The following is a 19,188-nucleotide window of genomic DNA, read 5'->3' as shown; positions in this document are numbered from 1 at the left end:
TTAGGGTGAGAAATAAAAACTAAACAAAAATTAGAAAATTTTAATATAAAAAAAATCCAAAAACATTAGAAAATTAGAAAATCAAAAATATGGTGTTAATGAAATGTGCTTGTAGGAGATGTTTTGGGAGGTGATATAATCATGTGATAACAGGCAATCTGAATCTATGTAAGGGACTGAATCTGAATTGTCTAGGCTCTGTGTTCGATGCGCAGGTAGGCACGAAAGATTTAAAATGGACTTGACTAGGCATAGATGAACTTAAGGAATCTAGAGACTTGAAAAATCTTGACCTAGATAGATCTATTTAGCTTGACAATACGATGCTCGGATAGGTTGAGCAGAGAGATATACATGAGAATCCACTGATCACATTAAATGAACCCGTATCTAGAACTGTGGATTAACTTTTCCTCGATGTGCGGATTTTGTCCTTAATTCCGGTTTCATGGGGTGACCGGGGAATTCCGATAAATTAGGTATGTAGAAAGTTATTTTCTTTCTTTCTATCAGTTAGTCATATGTTGCCTCCTCTACATAATCGAGAGATCTGACCTGGACTGTAACATATGCAATTCTATCTCTCTGCATCTCTCTATGCAATTCTTTCTATCTGTTAGTCATATATTGTCTCCTCTGCGTGACTCAAAATGCGACCTGGTACATAGTATATGCACCATTCTCTTCTCAATCCCTCTAAAAACCTCAGTTAGTCATATGTTTCATCCTTTGCATGATTGGAAGAGATCCGACCTGGATGTACAGCATATGCATTCTAAATCTATCTTCTCTCTTAATAATTGTCTGCTCACCCAGTGTAAGGAGTATTCTGGAAGTACTTGATGGCTGGAGCATATCAGGAAGCGGGAAACACGTTCTAGTACAATTAAAATTGAACACATACAGTTTGTCTGTAGATCTCGCTGCTCAATTTAGGTGGACAACAATATCTTTGGTCGTCGTCGGCTGAATGGTCCTTAAGGAATATTATCTAGGAACTTAGGATCATATTGTCTTGTCACTTATAGTATGTCCTAATTTTTTCACAATCTCTCAATTTAAGTGGATCACAATACCGGCGATTAACCAGATATATTCATGAAGGGAGAGGTACTGATAAACGGATAAAGACTGTCTAAAAAATTTGATCCCAAATCACTCTTAAAGTTAGCTATTATTTTTGTTTTTGTTAAGCTTGTTCATAGTGTTCTTCTAATTTAAATAAAAGGGGGAGAAATTAAAAAAACAAACAAAAATCAAAAAATTCAAAATAAAAAATAGTGTTATTTCTGTTTTACTTTTTGTTCTAAGTTTTCTTCTAGTTTTGTTTTGTCTTGAAAAGTGAATTCAGGTGAAGATGAAACTCATGGAGTTTTTGTGTCGAAGATTTCTGAGCCAAAGCCTCGTCTGTGAGCATCGAAGAATTCTCATTCGAAGGAGCAAGAAATGAAGATTATTCTTTCAACATTCAATCCTTCAACCCCAGAAGCAAGGTGAAGCAGAAATTGAAGATTATGTGACAGATTGCATTGAAGCCTCCTCAATCAGTCTGCTGCTATTGTTGTACCTGCTGAAGTGATCTAGAAGATTTGTTCTCTCTGATGTTCTCTCTGAAGATTCTCAAGCTGAAAGCGCCATCTTTCAAGAATCAGTACAAGAAGCCTCCTCACCCAATGTGCGTTTAGATTCAAATCTTGAAGAAAAGCTCAAGTGCTCAATATGAAGTCATTCATTGAAGATTCATCAAGTACATCTTGAAGTTGTGAAGAATTTGAAGATAAATGTTGAAGCCAATCTCCCAATGAAGATTAACATGAAAAGCCAGCTAGTTTTTAGGGGGGGGGGGGGGGGGCTTGTTGGGTCAATTAGAAAAGAAAGTTATAAACCAAGGGGGGAATGTTGGGTCAAAAATATGGTTTATACTTTACTTTTTTAGGAAAACGTATTTTTGTGTCTTGGACCGTAAACAACTAGATTTTTACGGCCGTATACGTGTTTACGGCTGTGTTTACGGCCGTAAACAGGTTTACAGCCGTAAACCCATATACGGCCCATGTTCACCAAGCCCATATTCCCTAGTATATATATACGTGTTAGGTTGAGGAGTAGAGATTGATGAACACGAAGGAGTGTACGGCCTAGAGAAAGAGAGAGAGAGAGAGAGAGAGAGAGAGAGAGAGAGAGAGAGAGAGAGAAGAACAAGTGTGTGTTAGTGTGTATGAATCTCTTGTATCTGGATCATCATTCTATTTATCAATACATTGAGATTCATATTATTCTTCTTCTCCTTCTCTTCTATTTGATCTGACATCATCCGTTTGATTGGGATTCCGCACCATCAAACGGATATGATTGATACATAGGCAGATTTTAGGGACTTACATGAAATAACCCCGATATCTTTACATAAAGTTGTAGTGGTCGAAACAAGGATTCCGAGGATATAAAGAACGCCGAAATCTGAGTTATAACGAAGAAGTTATGACCCGTCGAAGTTTTGCAACGGAACCAGCACGACATCGGGAAGCGTAAATAGTGAAATTACGATAGAGCGATTTTTAGCCTTAGCGATCTAAACAAAAGTCATAGAATATGTTAAACAGAGAGCGTCCACAAAGAGAACGCCCAAATCTAACTCCGTATGAGGAAGTTATGATTTTTCAAAGTTTCGGCTTAGCAATGTACAACCCGAAGTTCGAATATTAGATCGAGCAGTTTTTAGACGACACAACCTAAAAGTGAATCGAAGATCTCGTTAATAGTAGCGTAACAATAAAAAGATAGACGAAAACGGACGTCGGATGAAGAAGTTATGAATTTTTAACGGACCAATCCTGTCCCAGCCTGTTAATAATATAACTTTTAAAATAAAGTCAAAATTAGCCGACGAAGTCTAAACAAAAATTGTAGAGTACGTTCCCACCTGCGTGTGGATATAAATAACGTCAACAACGGAGCTCGTATGCGAGAGTTATGATTTTGAGAAGTCGGAGTGTGAATTTGCGAAGCTGTGACAAGATCGATGATGTGGCTGAATCCCAGCCGTCCGATAAGCTTGCACCGGATGAAGACATGTTGCCTTCGCAATTACGCCCGATTCCGAGGCCGAGTACGCCCAACGTACTTCAGTTCTTATCCACTTCCGAGACTGGCACATGCGAGACAGCTGGATGCGAGCTGGCATCCTTATCCGAGCATTACGCCCAGCGTACGTCCGAGGTTGGCACTATAAATAGAGGTGTAAAGTGTTCCAATTTCTCACACCATTTCTCCTATCTTTCTCTCACTACTTTCCTTCTCTAGGGTTTCTAAACCCCTCCTAAGCCTAGGTAAACCCCCTAGCACCCGAAGAAAGCTCCAAGGCTCCCAGAGTCTCCAAGAAAAAGAGTTTTTTGGTTTGAATCTCTACCCGTGCAGAGCCCGATTTTCAAGCAAACTTCCCAGTTTCATCAAAGAATATTATTTTTAGAAGTGAGGTGTTGTCTGAATCACTCTGTATCAGGTGAGTGTATAGTCACTTTCATCTGACACATAGATATGAAGTATTTTATATAAATTATGTGCTATGTGCATGTATATGTTATCTGTTTACCTGATATGTTTGTTGGATGAGAAGATCTATACTTCTTTCTTTCAGATCTGAAGCTTTTTCCTTCAAATCTACACTTTCTCATCTCAGGTCTAAACTTTTTATTGAGAACTAATCTGTATGCTTTGAGATCTATGTTGGATGAAAGATTTGAACTTCTTTCCTTCATATATGAACTTTTTCTTCAGATCTAGACTGTATATGTATTTTATGCTTTGAAATCTATGTTGGATGAAAGATCTGAACTTCTTTCCTTCAGATCTGAACTTTTCTTCAGATCTAGACCATATATGTATTTTATGCTTTGAAATTTATATTGAATGAAAGATGTAAACATTATTTTTCAGATCTAGACTGTATAAATATTTTATGCTTTAAAAGTTATGTTGGGTGAAAGATGTAAACATTGTTTCTTTGTAGATCTGGACTGTGTATGTATTTTATATCTACAAATATGTTGGGTACAACAATGGATAGATGAAATAGATGATGTGTGTTAAAAAGATGAGAGGCCTTGATGTTTACGATGTTTAAGATGATCCAGTCGTCCAGTGGAGTATAGATGACGACCACAGACTTTTCTAGGCAGTCCAGTGGAACGCTGACAGACTCACAACCTGTAGGTGTTTTAAAGATGTACTCCACCCCCCCCCCCCAATGGTTGCCTTACGGACACATATGGCTGAGGAATCCCCTTAGTAGTAGTGCCCATCCCGGTGAAATTCCTTAGGATAGGTCCCTTACAATAGATGCTTCAGGGACGTAAAGTGAGGATAATGGGAACGGGTAATCGGGCTAGTGATTTGATGAAAATAAATAGTGAACTTATTATTATGGGTTGAAAACCCTATATGCTCACCAGGCTCCCAGCCTGACCCACTCAGTTTCTTGTATTACAGGTAGTGGCAAAAGCATAGTTGGATGATTTGACGAGAGATTATGGATTTGAGGCCAGATAGTGTTTTGTGGCCTAAGATGTTTATTTCTTTTTAGTTTATGCTTATGGCCTGTATCGATGATTGACATCCCGAGTTTTTGTAATGTAATGGAAATACGTTTCTTTAAGAAATGCTTTGATAAAAATTTATATCATATTTTGTTTTGGGAACAAATTCCGCAATACTTTTCTTAAAAAGTTATTTTGATTTTTATTAAAAAGCATAAACGAAATCGGTCTTTTCTGGCCGTAAAAATATGGGGATGTCACAACATGAAATCCTCACATACTACCAAGCTCCCTGTATGGATTTATGATTCACACCCAAAATCAACAATTTTCACATTTCGCCTTTGCACTTGTTTTTAGTGTTTCCAATCATTAACAAACTTAACCAATACATATTTATAACTAAACTAAGTCTTAATATGAATATTTGAATTAAAATTATTTATATTTTAAAAATGACTTAGGGGATTAAGTACTTATTTTTTCAAGATTTAGAAGACATTAACATACAACACTAACCTTTCACTTTATATCTTAAGCGTATAATGACTTCTAAGTGTTACTAAAATATTGTCATATGATATTTTGATCACTAATGATCTTCTAAACCATGACTTAATCATCATATCCATCTCAATTTCATTCTTAAGTCATAATTCCACTCCATAGTTAGATGATCCCAATCTCAACCTTAAATATGAGTTAATTCTAGTCCATTAAGGTTATATGGTTAATTATACTTTAAAATCATGTTATAGTTCTTTCATAATTCATTCTAGTTACTTAAGACAATTCATTTGAAAATTCAATTTAATGTTTGTTTTCAAAATTATTTAAAATCATTCCAACGGTAGATCACCATTGGAATCACTAATTTCAATCATAATATCAATGAATCTCATGGAATTATAACTAAAATGTATATTGGAATCCATAAATACATTAATCAATCTAAATTATAATCCAAAAATATATCCATAGCTCAATGTATAAGTCAAGTATGCCTATGTACAAGTCATTCATGTGATTTGGGTTCAAATAACCCAATTTCATCATTAGAGATGAAATTTAACCCTCAGTTGAATGAATGGAAACCTCATGATGATCTAGAGTGTATTTAAAGAATTTGAATTAACTAAAAACATCAAATGATTTGATGAATTCAGATTTTGTATTGGAGCCAAACCGTAGATCGAATTCGAGCATAAGACTAGAGAGATTATACATCAATGCGTCAATAGTTTATCCCTAGGTTCAACCTTCCACTTGAGCTTCCAAACATAACTCAAATTCTATTTATAAATGCTTGGAATTGACACAATAGAGTTCTCTCATACTCACTTGTTTATCTATATATCAAATGGAAGACAAAATGTAACATCCTGTTTTGGGACGTTTCTTAGTTCAGGGTTTGTGGACCATAATTCAAACACGTAAGTCATTGGGTTTGAAGAGAATGGAGTTTAGACTCTATTGGATGTTGATGGTGTTGTATAATTAATTCAAACCTTGGATTGTTCATTGGAAGTTGAGGGATAAAATAGGAAAGGTAATGTTTGGGGCTTCTTGCATAAATTAATGATTTTAGTTCGAGATGTTTTTAATTATAAGTAACTAAATAGAGTGGTGGGGCTCGTCGATACTTTTCTATGGATATATATAAAGATCATCGAAAATGGAGTTGAAACTAAGAAGTTATAATTTTTTGAAGTTAGGCAAAGGGAGTCTGGTAGTACATAGGGCGTACACAAGGGAGTAGGCAGGGTGTACATGCTGAGGGTGGGACACGTTTTTAGTGGATTACGCAGGGCATACCCAAATTTACACAGGGCGTAATTCTGCTGTGTAAAAACTCTAATTTTCGGATTTTGAGTCTGATTTAAGGTCTGTAACCCCTTGGGGGTCTTTCCTAACATTAGCTTCCACCCTCTTGAGCCTCTAACTCGAAACCCTAGCCTCCTCTCACTTATTTTGATCATTGACATCATTTATGAGCTTATTTCTCCATTAGAAGGTGGAATCTTCAAGAATAAGGTGGTGGCAAAGTGTATGGAAGAAGGATTCAAGCATAGACCCAGCAAGATCACAACATTTCTGGACCATTGTGAATAAAAAGCTTCAAACTTGCTCATTAGTTTCATAGATCTTGTTAATTTTCATATTTGTCACTTTTTGGTCACTTTAGTGCATAAAGTTTAGATCTTGAAAGTTTGTGACCTTGTTATGGATAAAGTTGAAAACTTTATCCATCTAAACATCATATTGATTCAGATATGAATGTTGGAGACCTGGACTTAATAGATTAAGTTAAGAAAGATGCATTTTTGGTCCCTTTTGGGACTTAAAAACTAGACCATGTTTGTTTGGACCGTCAAAATGGATAAAGTTTGAAACTTTATCCATTATAAAGCTATTAGGAACCAAGATCTTATGTTATGAGTTTTGCTCTTTATGGTTTAAACTCTTATTGAAGAAAATATTTTCAGACTGAAGGCCACAACATGGCCTTAGGTTGCCACGACATGACAATTGAGGATTTATCGTCTATTTTGTCTTTTGTGGGCCACGACGTGGTCATGGATGGCCACGATGAGGTAGCTGACTTTTGAAGTTTAAATATTAAGACTCTTGTTGCACTCTACCATTATTTAACTTTTAGGTCCTTAACTATGTCAACTAGAGTCCTTTATCTTTATTTTTCCATTTTTAATCAAATAAACTTTCAACAATTAAATATTCAAAAAATTTATTATTTAAACTTAACCAAATTACTAACTCCTTTATTATTATTATTATTATTTATTATTTTACTATTTAATAAAAAAATTATTTTTTCCCCAAAATCAAGATGTTACATACAAATACATATTTGGAATCAGGATTAAACATTGAAGTTCAAGCAATTCAAATGTTTTCCATGAATGTTTTTTTATATTCATTTGGAGATCATGGTATCATTGGTTACATTCATGTCATTAAGATTAGAAAAATTAGATGGATCGACAAAATTCATAATAAAAGACATAGGAAAATATCTAAAACATATCGACTAATTTGAAGTATGTCATTTATTAAAGTTAGAGTAAATTACATGAATGGTCATTTGGTTTGGGGTAATCTACTATTTGGTCTTTAACTCCTTTTTAACTAGGACTACTCATATGGTTTGGTTTGGTTTGGTTTGGTTTTGAGTTTTGGCCGTACAATGTCGGAAATACTTTTATACCCTTATGTGTTTATATCGTTTATTTATTATTTAATTTATCGGTAACACCACTATTACCCTCACTCCACCATTCAATGTTTAAAGATCCGACTACCACGACTGACATCCTCATTCGCCTTCAGCAACAACCACTAGTCGTATATGAAAACCACCACTAATGAGCAAAAGAAAAGCTAATGAAATCAAATAAAGGATATTCCAAATTCAAACATGATCAACCTTCATGTTTCCTTTCCTAATGATGTGATGTTTATTGGCGATTGGTTCCCGATTAAGATTATTAACCATATTAGGATCCTTTGATGTTTCCATCTTGCATCCACTTTAAAGTTAAATTTTTTCAAAAACAAATTATTTTGTATTTGTGTTGATAACCAAGAGATTTCTCGATCAATCAATCTTCTTAATTATGAAGCCACTTATGTTCCATTTACATATATTGGTCTTCTAGTCAAATCTAACATGAAGTTGCCCTTAATCGATCTCACATTATCGACCAATTAAATGTTATACTTAATAAATGGAAATCAAACTCTTTCTTTTGGTATACATCTCTCATAAAGTTTCACTTTCTATTAATTCATCCAAGAATTAGGTTTGAAATAGTTCTTTCTTGGTTTAGTTAGAGCTTGACTAAAGTAAGTTGCTTCACTTGAAGAGTGTTCAATAATCATATTACTTTGTCTCCAATTTTAAGGCACAAAGGAGTCACTATACGATCAATTTATTTTGTTTTATATATCGTTGAAGGAGACCGTTGACCATGTTTTCATTAGTTGTTTGAACGTCTTTGAAATTTGGAATTGTGTTCTTTCCTGGTGCGATTGGATTTAGGGCTATCATTTTCGCTCCAACAACTATTCTTTAACCTTGTCGTCCCCTCACACAACTAAAAAGTCAGGTTTCTTCATGCCTTCGTCTACTCAGTTTTTTGGTTGTTTGATAAATGAGGAATACACTACTACTAAAAAAGGTCAAGATTTTTTCGATAAAAATGATAGATGAAATTTAACTTAATATGTTTATTTGGATACATAGAGCAAATATGTCTAGCTTAGATTGGACACAAATGGTATTGTTCCATTAGAGGTTCATATTTCTCTTATGTCACAAGTAGATATATGAAAGCAGCCGCTTTATGTATATAAACGATCATGTCTCTAACCAACGATGGTGGAATCAGGGGATTCATTGATATTGATGTGGTCATTGTGGTGTTTCACTGTTTTGCCCATGTTAACATGCTCTACTTTGTAACATATTGCTAGTTATATATCTAATTATCTTATTACATTTATCTCGTGTAATATTTAAATATTGTAGTGACTAGTGACAATTGTAAAGTACATCTATAAAGACCATAAATAATTGTGTTATAATTACCTTTTTAGACAACCGTGTTTGTAAATTTGGAGGTGGTCAACAAAGCCAAAACAATGACGAATCCCATTAAAACCAATTTATTACACCCTAACTAACTTTTTCCACTTAATGTTTTAAAAAGGCTTTTTTTATTGTTATTTTTTATACATTGATGGTGTCAGTTATATCAAGGATGTACAGATCATTATTTGTTTTATGACTTACTAAACAATATTTTATATCATTGTTATGTATGATTTATGTAATGATATTATTAAAGTATGCTTATGTATATTACTCGTGATTAAGAGGATGCTTAAATTGTTTTGAAAATGAATTTATACTAATTATTTACAATCTAAAATTGTAATAAGAAGTCTTTATTTCATGAAAACATATTTTTTTTACAACATTCTTGTTTTTAGACTATTTATTTAGTGATATGGTTCTTACTATTATAAAAAACCAATTTATATAAAAAAATATTAGAAATTAAATATTTTTCTACAATTGTCATTTAATTTAATTCAATTTAATTTAAATTTGATTGACATGTTAATCTTGTATACTTGTCATCATCTTAAATAGTTAAGAAGAAAAATAGAATCAAAAATACAAAAATATTTAATTTCTCATAAAATGTATATTTTAGATTTATATGATAACTACAATAATATTATATCTTATATAAATAAATAAAAAAATCACCACCAATTTATCTAACGACAACTAAAATCTTTACAACTTACCATACAATCAATTTATTACTAATTATATAAAGAGCCCAACATTAAATAATAATAAAACGTATTTAAACACTATCTTATATAACTTGTACTTTAGCAATTGTGAGAGTGACATTAGTAAAAGTGAGAACCACTTTTAGATATTTAAAAAAGGAGTTTAAAGGATCTGCTTTGAATAATCAAAGTTGTGGACCATTATACTGCCACCATTTTCAATCCCTTTTGCTAACTATCTAACTTAGATTTTGTAACCACATCTGCATCCTTGGTATGGTAAAAAAGATGTTAAGAGCATTAAAGATATTTACTTATAAATCAACCAATTTGTACTGTATATATATATATATATATATATATATATATATATATATATATATATATATATATATATATATATATATATATATATATATATATATATATATATATATATATATATATATATATATAAAGGGTTCAAACGTATAAATAAAAATAGTTACTCTTAAATAAAAAGATACACATGAGTTAAACAAGGAAAAGTTATTAAAAGTATATCAGAATTTATATAACATCCTAAATAGTTTCATTTAGAATAATTAGATTTTATTATAATAATAAGTTATAATGATTATATATTGTATAATAATTATTTATAAAATTTAGAAAGTACTTGTACAAAAATGGTTGCAAGTCAAGTGTGCAAAAAGATAGTTTAAAAATGAGTAGAAAGTGTTCACTGTTCTAATAAAAATATATAAATATTGATATAAAAAAAAATACATAATATGTGTTTCATATAATAATGAAATTCCAGTAACTATATTACTAAGTATTATAATAACATGACGTGATAAATTTTAAAAGGTTAATCTTTTACAAACCTACAAATATATTGATCACAACTATTTATCTTGATATGTTTTAATATCTTATTGGATTCTTGTATTCGTATACTTTTCAATTGTGAAATTAAATACTTTTTTACTTATTTTTTTACACATTTATTATGCTATTTATTATATTTAATAAAATTAATAAATTTTTTACATTTGACTTCATCTAAAAATGATAGGAAAATATATAGAAAGAATAAATGGGATGATATTTAATTTCTCATAAGTATGTGTATTTAACACTCTAATTATTAACTTCTCATCATAAAATATATATAGTAAAGTTACAATTTTTAACAATGATGTATAGGGGTGTTTGGAAAAAGTTGTTATTAGCGAGACCCTGATAACAAATAGCTGGTAGCTGGTAGCAGGAAGTTGTAACTTTTATTTATTATATAAGTGTTTGTCAAAAATAGTTAGAAGCTTTTAAATATGTATAATACATAAAAAAAAATTGTTATATATATATATATATATATATATATATATATATATATATATATATATATATATATATATATATATATATATAGGGTAATTCTGAAAATTGGCTTAAAAAACTTAGTAACGTTTTGTTAAACACTACATGAAGTAGCTTTTAAATTTGAAGCGTTTTATTTAAACTAAAAACTAACTTTCGTATTGTCAAATGAAGCTTTTTGTTTAAACCAGAGTGTTTTGTCAAAAACTATAAACTAGAAGCTTTAAAACGCTCAATGTCAAATATGCATGTAGTGTTTTTTATACCTTTTAGATGTTAAATTTTTTTAAAACATAGAAATAGAAAAGTTTTTTAAGAAAATTCAAAATTAAACCTTTTATTAGTTTAATTTTTAAACTACAAAATGATTTTTGATCTTTATTCATGTTTTTATTATATAATTCTATAGATTTTAAAAACCTACAATTAGTTTTTAAAAAATTTCCATACAATAAAAATAAAAATAAATACAACATCTAATTTTTGCTATGCAATCAGTTTTGTCATAAATATCTAAAATCATAATTATATATTTATTTGTATGGTTTTTAGCCAACTTGTATCATGTGTTGTATTTTTTATTTAGGTCTAACATTCAAATCTCATATAAATACAATTAAATATAATATAGAAATAAATTAAATTTATCGTTCTAAAAAAATAATAAATAATAAATAAGTCATTATGAACAATATATTTGACTTTTATCCACAATAACATTTCAATTACAAAATGTAATCTATAATCTAACACCTTAATTAAATATATTTTCAATCATATATCACATTTATTCAAAACAAAACAAATTGTTCAATAGCATATAAATTTTAAATAAAAACATTAAATGATGTAATATAACAATATATACACATAAAAATAAAAATAATATAATAAGGATTTAGACAATAATAGGTTAAATTCACCAAATCAAATATTTTTTTGGACGGATGCTGATCGGCTATACACACGGCCATCTGTATGTATATGTAGAAAGAGAAAATTGTTGGAGTGATTGATGAGTGAGAGAGAGAGAGAGAGAAGAGAGAGAAAGTAGCAGCAGAGATTTTGAGCTTAGCTACAGTCAACGTGCCCCACCGTACCGGATCTTTGACAACCCTCTTCACTCTCGGCGAACCGCTCGATAAACCACCGGAAATCTCATTTTCCGACGATCTCCACCGCCGGAGAAGATCACATCTTTGTTTTCAATTTCCTCCGGCATTCATGAATGTCAGAGGGTTTTGATACTCTGCGAGACCTTTCTGTCTCTAGATTCATCGTCTTTTCTCTCTAGGAAAAGCTTTATGGAGTAGCTCTTTGTCTAATTGTCTCTCCTTTTTACCTCCATTTTTTTATTCTTAAAAACTTTTTCTCTCTCCCTTTCGTCAACCGTAGGAACTGAAAGAAAGGCTAGAGAGAGAGAGAGAGAGAGTGAAAACGATTGCTGCTCCTTTCTTTCGTTTCTCAGAATCGAGATTTCAGAGGTTTTGTGATCAATTCAAGGTATGACCAATGTGTTTCGCATCATAAATCTTGGTGAATCCCTAATTTTACTTCTCAATTTTGCATTGCCATTTTTGTTTACAATCGATGAAAATGTCAATGCGCATGAAGAAAGAGGTTTTTCGTCTTGAAAGATCGTAGTCATGGGAAGTAATTTTGTTGTATTATTGGTGCTGTCGTTGTTGTTCCACAGTACATTTGAACAACAGCAACAACCACCATCAGTTGCAACCAGATTTAGGGCAGAACGAGCTGCTCTGCTTCAACTCAGATCATCATTAGGGTTAAGATCACAACAATGGCCGATAAAATCTATTCCGTGTTTCAATTGGGTCGGAATCTCATGTCAGAACGGCAGTGTTACCGGAATCAACATTTCAGGGTTTAAGCGAACACGAGCTGGAAGAAAAAACCCTCAATTTGCAGTCGATTCACTTGCGAATTTAACCAATTTGGTGTCCTTCAACGCTTCTCGATTCACCCTACCTGGTTCAATCCCTAACGGATTAGGGCTTCAGCTTCAAACGCTTCAAGTTCTTGATCTTAGATTCTGTCAAATCTCCGGTGCAATTCCTTCTACTCTCGGGAACTTATCTAATCTTCATGAATTATATCTATCAGATAACTCTCTCACAGGCACCATTCCATCAACTTTAGGTCAATTATCGAATCTTTCAGTTCTCGATCTATCCAGAAACTCCCTCACCGGATTAATCCCTTCATCATTCGGATCATTATCCAATCTCTCTTCACTCGACATGTCTCTAAACTACTTATCAGGAATCATCCCAGAAGCTTTCGGCAACCTCCCAAATCTTTCCTTCCTAAATCTTTCTGGTAACAGCCTTTCGTCTCCAATCCCCACACAATTTTCCAACATCACCACCTTAACTGTTCTTGATCTGAGCTCCAATACATTCTCCGGAGAACTACCATTAGAGCTCACAAGATTAAACAACTTGCAGAGATTATCACTCGGGAACAATTTACTTTCGGGTAACTTATCAAGCAATTTGCTTTCACTTCCTAGATTGATTTTCCTCGATGTTTCTGACAACAATCTCACTGGTTCTTTACCTAATCTTGATTTCAACCCTAATGTCACATCCGGGATGTTAAATCTTTCCCATAACATGTTTTATGGTGGGATCACTTCCATTTTGAGAAAATTCAATTCAGTGGACCTTTCATACAATTACTTCATGGGAACAGTTCCAAATTATGAAAGATTCACAATTTTAACAAAAAACTGTTTAAGAAACGCGACAACTCAGCGAACTGTTCGAGAATGTGCAACATTCTATTCTCTCATCGGACTTCCATTTGACAATTTCGGCCTCCCGAACGGCACCCTACCGCCACCGGAAACCGCCAGTAAATCCAACAAACGGTGGATCATACTGGCGGCGGTTTTGGGCGGTGTTGGCATCCTCGTCCTCCTTGCAATCATCATGATACTGGTGGTTGTATGTTGCCGGAAAAGACGCGCCGCTAGTCCGAGAAGAACCGGGGTGGGACCCGCTCCAGCCGCTGCCACCACCGCCGCACCGCCGCCTTCCGGGGTGGATTTTTCCAGTCTGGGAGAATCTTTCACTTACCAGCAGATTGTTGCAGCCACTGGTGATTTCAGTGATGAGAATTTGATAAAAAATGGACATTCGGGTGATCTTTTTAGGGGTGTTCTTGAAGGTGGGATACAAATAATTGTGAAAAGATTTGACTTAGAGTCAACAAAAGATGGATATATGATGGAATTGGATTTATTTAGCAAGATTTCGCATCCCCGATTAGTGCCACTTTTGGGGCATTGTTTGGAGGGCGAAAATGGAAAGTTTTTGATATATAAATACATGCCAAATGGCGACTTATCGGGTGCTTTGTATAGAAAAAGTGATTCAGATGATGATAGTTTACAGTCGTTGGATTGGATCACAAGATTGAAGATTGCATTAGGGGCAGCTGAAGGACTTTCTTACCTTCATCATGAATGTACTCCACCTCTTGTTCACAGGTATAACCAAAAATATATATATATATATATATATATATATATATATATATATATATATATATATATATATATATATATATATATATATATATTTCAATCATAAAAAGTAAAGATCATATATTTGACCTTTTAATGTGTTTTATATATACAAGGTTACATGTAATGGTGTGTTGATTTTAATTTTAATTTTTGTTTTTTTGGTGATTGAAGAGATGTTCAAGCAAGTAGTATACTTCTTGATGATAAATATGAGGTGAGATTAGGGAGTTTAAGTGAAGTTTGTCCTCAAGAAGGAGAAAGTCATTCAAATCGTTTCACAAGGATGCTAAGATTACCACAGTAAGTTTTTTTTTTCTTTTTTTTTTTAAATCTCATTATCCTAATTATGATATTTCTTGTTTTAGAATCTAGAAAAGTATCTTTTTATATGCCAAATGAAGTTTTTTTATGTTTAGGGTATGATTTGATATCAAGATCTTTATTTAGAAACTTCTTTGTTTATGTTTATGTTTATGTATCGTTTAAGGAAACATATAATACGTATAAAAGTAAAGTATGCAACTTTAAGAGAACTTTCATTCTAGAGTAGAAAACTAGATATCGCATTTTTATATCATAAATTCACGATTATAATTTATACACAAAGTTTGATTATACGATTATATTATTTTTTGTACGCGTTTTATATATGAATTCTCATCTCCTTGCCCTAATGTTTTAAGGTTGAGGTTTTTGCAATAACTTGTTGAATATAAAAAATGAAACGTTTTTTTTTATTGCAATAATTATTTAATTTTAGATTTTAACCGAAAATTTTCTCTTCGATTCATGCAGGACATCCGAACAAGGTGCTTCCGGTAAGTTTCTTGATTTTTTCTTTTTTTTTTTTTCATTTTGCAATATTTTCTTAGCAAGAAATAACAACCTACTTTTATTTTTATTTTTACTACATCATTGAAAGTACAATTCTATAATTGGTAGATTTTATAATAAGAAAAAAATAAAAAAATCTAAAAAAGTTGTGTGTGTGTGTGTGTTTAGGTGTGGGGACCGCGACATGTGCGTATGACGTGTACTGTTTTGGGAAAGTATTACTTGAGCTAGTAACGGGCAAAATGGGAATTAGTGCAACAAATGATCCAACAACAAACACAAAAGATTTACTAGAAACAATCCTTCCATACATCAATATATACGATAAAGAACTTGTGACCAACATTGTGGACCCCTCGTTGATTATAGATGAAGATTTACTCGAAGAAGTGTGGGCCATGGCGGTGGTGGCTCGATCTTGCCTCAACCCTAAGCCTGCCAGACGGCCGCTAATGAGATACATTTTGAAAGCTTTGGAGAATCCATTGAAGGTGGTGAGAGAAGAAAGTGGAAGCTCCGCTAGGTTGAGGACACCCTCTTCTAGAGGATCGTGGAATGCCGCTTTGTTTAGTAGCTGGCGGAATAGCTCCACCGAGATGGCGGCGGCAGTCGTGGCGGGGCCGAGTAGTTTGAAACAGTCCGGGACCACCGGGTCTCAGTCTCAGGGAAGCGGCGGCGGTTATAATGGTGGTGGTGGTGGTGGTGGTGATTCGAAGAGGTCGAAGGATGTGTTTCCTGAGCCGTTGGATGTGCAAGATGAGGAGAGATCCAACGGTGGGTATTGATGTGGATGATTATATAGAAAAGAGATGATTTGTTTTTTCTTTTTTTCTTTTTTTAAATTGGGTATACAAGAGATAGAAGTTATAACATTTGTTTTTGGTTTTTTTTTTTTTTTTTTGGTTTTGTTTGTTGTTGAAGGGTCAAGGGGGGCTTGTTTTGTTGTTTATGGGTGGAAGGAAGCAAGCGATTTTTGTTTGTAATTGGTGGTTTTGGTTGGGATCTTGTGGAATTGTAAATTGTAATGGATTTTGTTTTGAGCCATTTTTTGGTGAGAAACAAATTGACATAATTACCGGTTTTTCTTTTCTTTCTTCCTTGTTTGCTACATATTTCATGACATAGCAGGTATTTAATGACATGCATCCAACTGAGACTGATATACAGATTGTATTATACCTATATTTGATATGCACGGAATTGAGACTAGTATATGACATAACATGTGACATGCATCGAACTGAGACTGATATATGTCATATATATGACATGACTAGTTGTATTTGTATCTAATATGCATCGAAATGAGACTGATACATGACATAATAGGTTTTACTGTGTATCTGATATGCATCGAAGTTTGACACATAACATGACATGCATGGGATTGAGACTAGTACATGACATAACAGGTTTTAGACATGCATCGGACTGAAACTGATTTTAAATAGCAAAAAATTGAATTTTGAGATGGGATTTGGGATCTCGTTCTTGATTTGTGTGCTAAAGACATAAATACCATTTTTCATCTTTAACATTGAACTAGTCTCCTATAAGCTTACAGAAGAGAAACACAACAAATTTATTACTTTCCATACATAAATAAAAAAACACAAATCTTTCCATTATCGCCCTTGCCAACCAGATATCGACTTTGAAACTCGAAGGATTGAATTCTGGCTCTTCTCCAATCTGGTTTCAGTATGTGTTAGTATATGTATATATGTATATATGTATACACATACTAGAGAGAGAGAAAGAGAAAGAGAGATGACCCAGATATGTCATTGACTGCTTTGACAATTTCAGAAGAGTTCATTTCAACAACTTGACCTCCCAAAATAATTTCATCAAGAATAGTATGTACCTGAAATTAAATTTCATTATTATTTTTTATATTGTTTTTGGTTTTAAACTTTTAATAAATGATAATAACACTCATTCTCAAGGTATGAATGAAGGAAAAAAGATTTAACCTTGTTGAAATTGAAGACTATATCGAGTTCACAAACATTACTGAAACATTTGTCTAATGTCTCCACAAATACTGAAATTCAAGACATTGAAGAAACACTATAAGTATATTAAAAACTAAAAAGGATAATGTTGTCTTTTTTTTTTTTTAATTTGAAAGGGGCTAGTAATTTAAGATATATATACCTTGCATAAGATCAAGAATTGCAAGCTCATTTTCAGAATCATCAAATATGACAATGAAATACAACGTAGCAAAAGTCTTGTATACAAGTCGCGTATCCTGCAAGAAGAAAGGATTATTATTTGATTATATGATAAAGATTTCACCTAAGAATAATATGATCAAATACATTCCTTATATACTGAAATTTAAAACTTAATTGTGAATCCAAAAGAAGCACAACATACCTTTCCAAAAGTAGAATCTGCTTGAACAAAATTGCTCACATTCTCTGCTCTACTGCATAGAACTGTATTCAATTTTCAAACAAATTAAACCCCTTCTATACACCAATTCAATTAAACAACTTGGTCATTAGGGCACAAAGTTGAAAGATCAAATTCATATGATTTGTGAAATCTAGATCGAAGAAGCTAATCAAAGAAACCAAGGTATTGATATTTCCCTAATTAGAAGGTAGCAACTTCTAGGTTTACAAAGTCCATGAGATAGATTGTTCACTGATTGCATTATCGCATGTTCATTCATGCAATCATGAAAATGAAACTCGAAGTAATATGATTTGGATCATTTTAGCGTGAACAGAATTGGATCAGCCTAAATATCATATTCTGATTATTTTCCAATTCACATTCACAGCTCAACTAATTAGATATAATAAAATAGTTACTCGTTGAAGAAAATACAAACCTCCATAGATGCTACGAATGATTTCTTGTTGTTTCTCCATAGGCTAACCTTGCATTTGACATCACAATCAATGATCAAACAATTGGTAAAATCAATCGATTAGTTGCAGTTTTTTTTTTTGTTTTTATGTATGGAGACCAAGGGAAATTACAAAACCTGATGGTCGTAGAATTTGACGAGGCGAGGCTTGCCTTCGTCGTTCATTATTATCACCGCTCGTATCATCGCCGGCGATGACTGTTCTTCACTTTCCGACGCTGTGTTTTGTAAAGAAATCCAACGGAAAATTCCTGTTTGTAAATCTTAATTCCTAAATCAATTTATTATGTTCAAAATTTGAGCTTTATGGTATGAAGCTTTTCACTAAAATGAAACATATTTGGATCTTGGAGGCTAGAAAAGTATGTTTTCAATTTCTCTTATGTTTAAAATATGATTGATTACTTCAATTAAAATACCTAGCAGTAAGTAAATCCATAAAATAATAAATAGCTTTTACCGGATATTGGAGAGATGTATTTATTTGCTAAATATATTTTATGTTAAATTTCTTGTCGATTTTCACTAAATTGTGAATTAGGTTCAAAGGATTGGTGGTAGAAGAAGTAGAGCTCCAAATTACTTTGTCAGAGTTTTGCCATATAAAAAGTTTCTGTGTATGGTGTGTGAATGTGTGTGAGAAAGAGAGAGTGTGTTTATTTGAGAATAAGTTGGGGCGACAAGCT

At 32.7% G+C, this 19,188-nt stretch overlaps 2 protein-coding genes across 2 annotated transcripts; one reads left to right on the top strand and one right to left on the bottom strand.

The window, feature by feature from the left end:
• The first annotated feature begins 12,179 nt into the window (after positions 1 to 12,179).
• LOC111895697 (probable LRR receptor-like serine/threonine-protein kinase At2g16250) lies at positions 12,180 to 16,705 on the top strand. The gene is made up of 4 exons (XM_023891772.2): positions 12,180 to 14,742; positions 14,953 to 15,081; positions 15,577 to 15,599; positions 15,784 to 16,705. Exons 1-4 carry the CDS (start codon positions 12,875 to 12,877, stop codon positions 16,398 to 16,400), a joined length of 2,637 nt encoding a protein of 878 aa, XP_023747540.2. The 5' UTR covers positions 12,180 to 12,874; the 3' UTR covers positions 16,401 to 16,705.
• Positions 16,488 to 18,914, bottom strand: LOC111895649 (AP-3 complex subunit sigma). Its single transcript, XM_023891726.3, has 7 exons — positions 18,620 to 18,914; positions 18,464 to 18,506; positions 18,001 to 18,062; positions 17,776 to 17,872; positions 17,592 to 17,662; positions 17,391 to 17,482; positions 16,488 to 17,307 (listed from the first exon to the last, which is right to left on the bottom strand). The coding sequence occupies exons 1-7, from the start codon at positions 18,686 to 18,688 to the stop codon at positions 17,241 to 17,243; spliced, it is 501 nt and encodes a 166-aa protein (XP_023747494.1). The 5' UTR covers positions 18,689 to 18,914; the 3' UTR covers positions 16,488 to 17,240.
• Between the last annotated feature and the right edge of the window lie 274 nt (positions 18,915 to 19,188).

The sequence above is a fragment of the Lactuca sativa genome, chromosome 7 (assembly GCF_002870075.4).
Source record: "Lactuca sativa cultivar Salinas chromosome 7, Lsat_Salinas_v11, whole genome shotgun sequence".
NCBI classification, from domain to species: Eukaryota; Viridiplantae; Streptophyta; class Magnoliopsida; order Asterales; family Asteraceae; genus Lactuca; species Lactuca sativa.
Note: the sequence above shows the minus strand (reverse complement) of the source record. Positions and strands in the feature narration are given on the sequence as shown.

Bases quoted from the DNA above. Each gene is read 5' to 3' on its own strand.
- LOC111895697 (XM_023891772.2), top strand. From the start codon at position 12,875: ATGGGAAGTAATTTTGTTGTATTATTGGTGCTGTCGTTGTTGTTCCAC. The intron at 14,743-14,952 runs GTATAACCAAAA...TGGTGATTGAAG, and splicing joins ACTCCACCTCTTGTTCACAG to AGATGTTCAAGCAAGTAGTA. The intron at 15,082-15,576 runs GTAAGTTTTTTT...CGATTCATGCAG, and splicing joins AGGATGCTAAGATTACCACA to GACATCCGAACAAGGTGCTT.
- LOC111895649 (XM_023891726.3), bottom strand. From the start codon at position 18,688: ATGATACGAGCGGTGATAATAATGAACGACGAAGGCAAGCCTCGCCTC. The intron at 17,873-18,000 runs GTATGTTGTGCT...TTCTTCTTGCAG, and splicing joins CAGATTCTACTTTTGGAAAG to GATACGCGACTTGTATACAA. The intron at 17,663-17,775 runs GTATATATATCT...CTTGAATTTCAG, and splicing joins AATTCTTGATCTTATGCAAG to TATTTGTGGAGACATTAGAC.